Source organism: Pseudochaenichthys georgianus, chromosome 6 (genome assembly GCF_902827115.2).
Source record: "Pseudochaenichthys georgianus chromosome 6, fPseGeo1.2, whole genome shotgun sequence".
Taxonomy (NCBI): Eukaryota; Metazoa; Chordata; class Actinopteri; order Perciformes; family Channichthyidae; genus Pseudochaenichthys; species Pseudochaenichthys georgianus.
The window spans coordinates 43,042,483-43,045,707 of record NC_047508.1 but is presented as its reverse complement, the minus strand read 5'-3'; the positions used below and the strand labels follow the sequence as shown (position 1 = coordinate 43,045,707).

General features: G+C 43.0%; 1 protein-coding gene across 2 annotated transcripts; it reads right to left on the bottom strand.

Moving 5' to 3' along the window:
- Positions 1-1,033: 1,033 nt before the first annotated feature.
- LOC117448151 (E3 ubiquitin-protein ligase TRIM39-like) lies at positions 1,034-2,668 on the bottom strand. 2 transcript variants are annotated; one of them, XM_034085299.1, is made up of 2 exons: positions 2,442-2,668; positions 1,034-2,405 (listed from the first exon to the last, which is right to left on the bottom strand). In XM_034085299.1, the coding sequence occupies exons 1-2, from the start codon at positions 2,666-2,668 to the stop codon at positions 1,034-1,036; spliced, it is 1,599 nt and encodes a 532-aa protein (XP_033941190.1). The 2 variants fall into 2 exon arrangements, with proteins under 2 accessions (XP_033941190.1, XP_033941189.1); XM_034085298.1 differs by having other exon boundaries at positions 1,034-2,668.
- Positions 2,669-3,225: the final 557 nt, after the last annotated feature.

The following is a 3,225-nucleotide window of genomic DNA, read 5'->3' as shown; positions in this document are numbered from 1 at the left end:
TATGGATTAAACAAACTGGATTCAGAGCTGCTGATTGGTGGATTTTGTTACCTTTGGACAGGCTGGCTTTGTCTTCCCCTGTTGCCAGTCTTTTTGCTAAGCTAAGCTAACCAGGTGATGGCCTTATTTCTAACAAACATATACAGCAATCTTAATATCTATTATCAGCTGATCCAAGAGGGTTTTAAATAGTTTATAAAGCTTCAGAAGAACCAAATCTATCAGACAAATGTAGTTCAGTAGAAATGGAAATAGTTAAGTAAATTTTTTTAAGCTACTTTCCCTAAGTTGAGAACTAGTGAAAACTGTACTTCAGTTATTACATTTAAAAAAAATAACATTCTTTGTTCCTTTGTTTTTATCCATCGAGGCTTTGTTCAAACTTTACAAGCAGTGTGCAGAGAGGTGGATGAAATACAATTAACACAACAGACAGCTGAGATGTGACATTTTAATTTCCCTCGTTTGTGAAACCACTGCAGCCTAATGTTTAATGATCAGGTATTGTTGATGTTCCAAGTAACTGTCAATACATTTTGTACCAACATACTGTAATTCAATAATCAATCCTGAACTTCCCCTTTAAAACACACCAGAGAGACCCATCATTTTCCCCTCAATTGAAAATTATAAAAAAAATGTATATACAGTATTATACAAATGAAAAAGGAGTGCATTACTTCCACTAGTAATGTCTGCAAGTATGAAACACTTTTTGAACACACAATTCTGAGACAGTAAATAATTTTCTTGTCCCCCTGACATATAAAGAAGTGGTAAAAGTTTATTTCTGAGCAAATAGTTTTCTGATCACTTCAAGTCATTGCGGCAGGGAGTGCAATCCGTAGAATAAACTAGAGTACATTAGAACATACTCATCACTATTTTATGAGTTTTTATGCGTCTCATCAAGTTGAACCATAAGTGATCAGATTCTGAAGAATTAACAGTGTGTACAATGCACTTCCCCAGTTGAATACATTTATTATATTTAGTGAGAGTGAATCTTTCTGAAGCAAATCAAATGGTTCTTCTACTCAGTGTGATTGACAGGAGAGATGATCAGAGGGGCAGAGTTTTTACCACCTTTATTAAGACTGGGACTAAAGTATGGGTAGAGTTTCTCTTTGAAGCAGCAGCCAGTGAAGGAGTAGATCAGAGCTGCAGCATCAACATCATAAAAGGAGACCAGACCCTCCTCATAATCCACAAACACCCCCACCCTCTCAGGCTGAGACTTCAGAGAGAGACCGACATTAGGGTCGAAAGCTTTGTACTCATTTCCATTCCTCAACACTATCATCCAGTAACCATCCTTAGGAGTCCCCGAGATCTGTCCCTTCCTGTTGATCGACTCTCTGGCCACTCCTAAATCCCACTCAGTCTTCCCTTCAACCTGAACCTCGTAATAAAATCTTCCTGAAGAGAAACTCTGTTTTGCTAAAACACAAGCACACGTATCAAATCTCTCTGGTTTGTCTGGAAGATTCTTCCTCACATCACCATGTTTCACTTGTTTTCCATAATCAGACAGGATGAGCCATGGCTGTGCTGTATCAGGATCAAGAGTCACCCCCACCTCATACTGCTGGACCCTCTTCAGCTCGAGCAGCTTCTTCATCTGTTTCCTGAGCGTCTCCTCCAGCTGAGTCACAGCTCTCCTCACAGTCCCCTCATATGAAGGTGGACGGACCCTGACTTCTGTCCAGTTCTTGGTGGGTGGAGCAGCGCTCAGGGACGTGAAGCTTTGGAGGAGGTGGAGCTGGTCTTCAGAGCGTGAGAGCTGCTCCACCTCAGAGCTTCTCTTCTTCAGCTCAGAGACTTCCTGTTCCAGCTCTTTGATAAAGCCTTCAGCCTGTTCCTCTGTCTCTCTCTGCTTCTCTTTGATGGTGTCGATGAGCTCGGCCTGGCTTCTCTCAACAGACTCCTTCAGAGCGGTGAAGACCTGAACACCATCTGCTATCTCTCTGTCTGCTCCTTCCTTACTGAGCTCCACTGAGCGATTCATCTCCTGGATCTTCAGTCGTCTCTTCTGGATCATCTGCTGAATTTCAGCCTCTGTCTTCCCCAGCTCTGCCTTCTTTCCTTCATATCCTTCTTTCAGAGGAACAACATCATGTGCCTTGTGCTCTGAATAGGTGCAGTGGATGCAGACACACACCTGGTCGGTCTTACAGAACAGCTCCAGCAGTTTATCGTGCTTCACACACATCCTGCTTTCCAGGTTCTCCTCAGGGTCGATCAGCTGATGTTTCTTCAGGCCTGCTCTTGTCAGGTGAGGCTCCAGGTGAGTCTCACAGTAGGACTCCAGACACACCAGGCAGGACTTCAGGGCCTTCAGTCTGGTTCCAGTGCAGGCGTCACAGGGAACTTCTCCTGGTTTGACAACTTGTTGCTCTGAGCTGCTGCTGCTGGCTTTCTGTTGAGCTGACTGTCTGAACTGAGCAGCCATCTCAGAGATGAACGTGTTGACCAGCAGCTCAAGCTTTATGTTGAAAACCTTTTTACAGTTGGGACACTGACTCGGGACATTTCTGTCCCAGTGTTCAGAGATGCAGGCTTTACAGAAGTTGTGTCCACATGGTATGGTGACTGGATCAGTGAACACATCCAGACAGATGGAGCACAGAAACTGACCCTCAGTCAGCAGACAGCTGGCAGCAGACATGTCTCTCTGGGGACAAAACGTGTGAAAAAAACAAAAACTGTAATTACATATTCTCTATTTGAGTCCTACTATGAACCCGAAAATGTAAACTACCCCAACGTTTTATGTTAGAAATGACATACATAGACCAATGACAACCAAACACATTTAGGTTTCTTGTCTGTAAGAATTCAAATTCAAGTTCTCTGTTAATATCATAAATGAAATCTGGAAAGTCATAGCAGCATTCAGTTTAAACTCTAAGAAACACAATGTGTACGCTCTAGGGGTGTAACGGTACACGTACAAATTATTCGGTACGGGCCCTTCGGTTCGGTACACGTGTGTACCGAAGTGTACCGAACTAATATAACGTTAAACGTAAAAAATTGAGAACGTGAACAACTTCTTGGAAGTAATCTCAGGTGCTGCGTCGCAGCATTCAGAGTAATTTGCTCCCTTGTTTTCAACACGTCATAGAGCGAGCGAGTCATTTCATTGGACGAGCTGGTCAGAGGGATGCGTTCAAATGTAGTCAGTAATTTGAGGAACTGTCGAAATGGCGAACGCAGATAAAG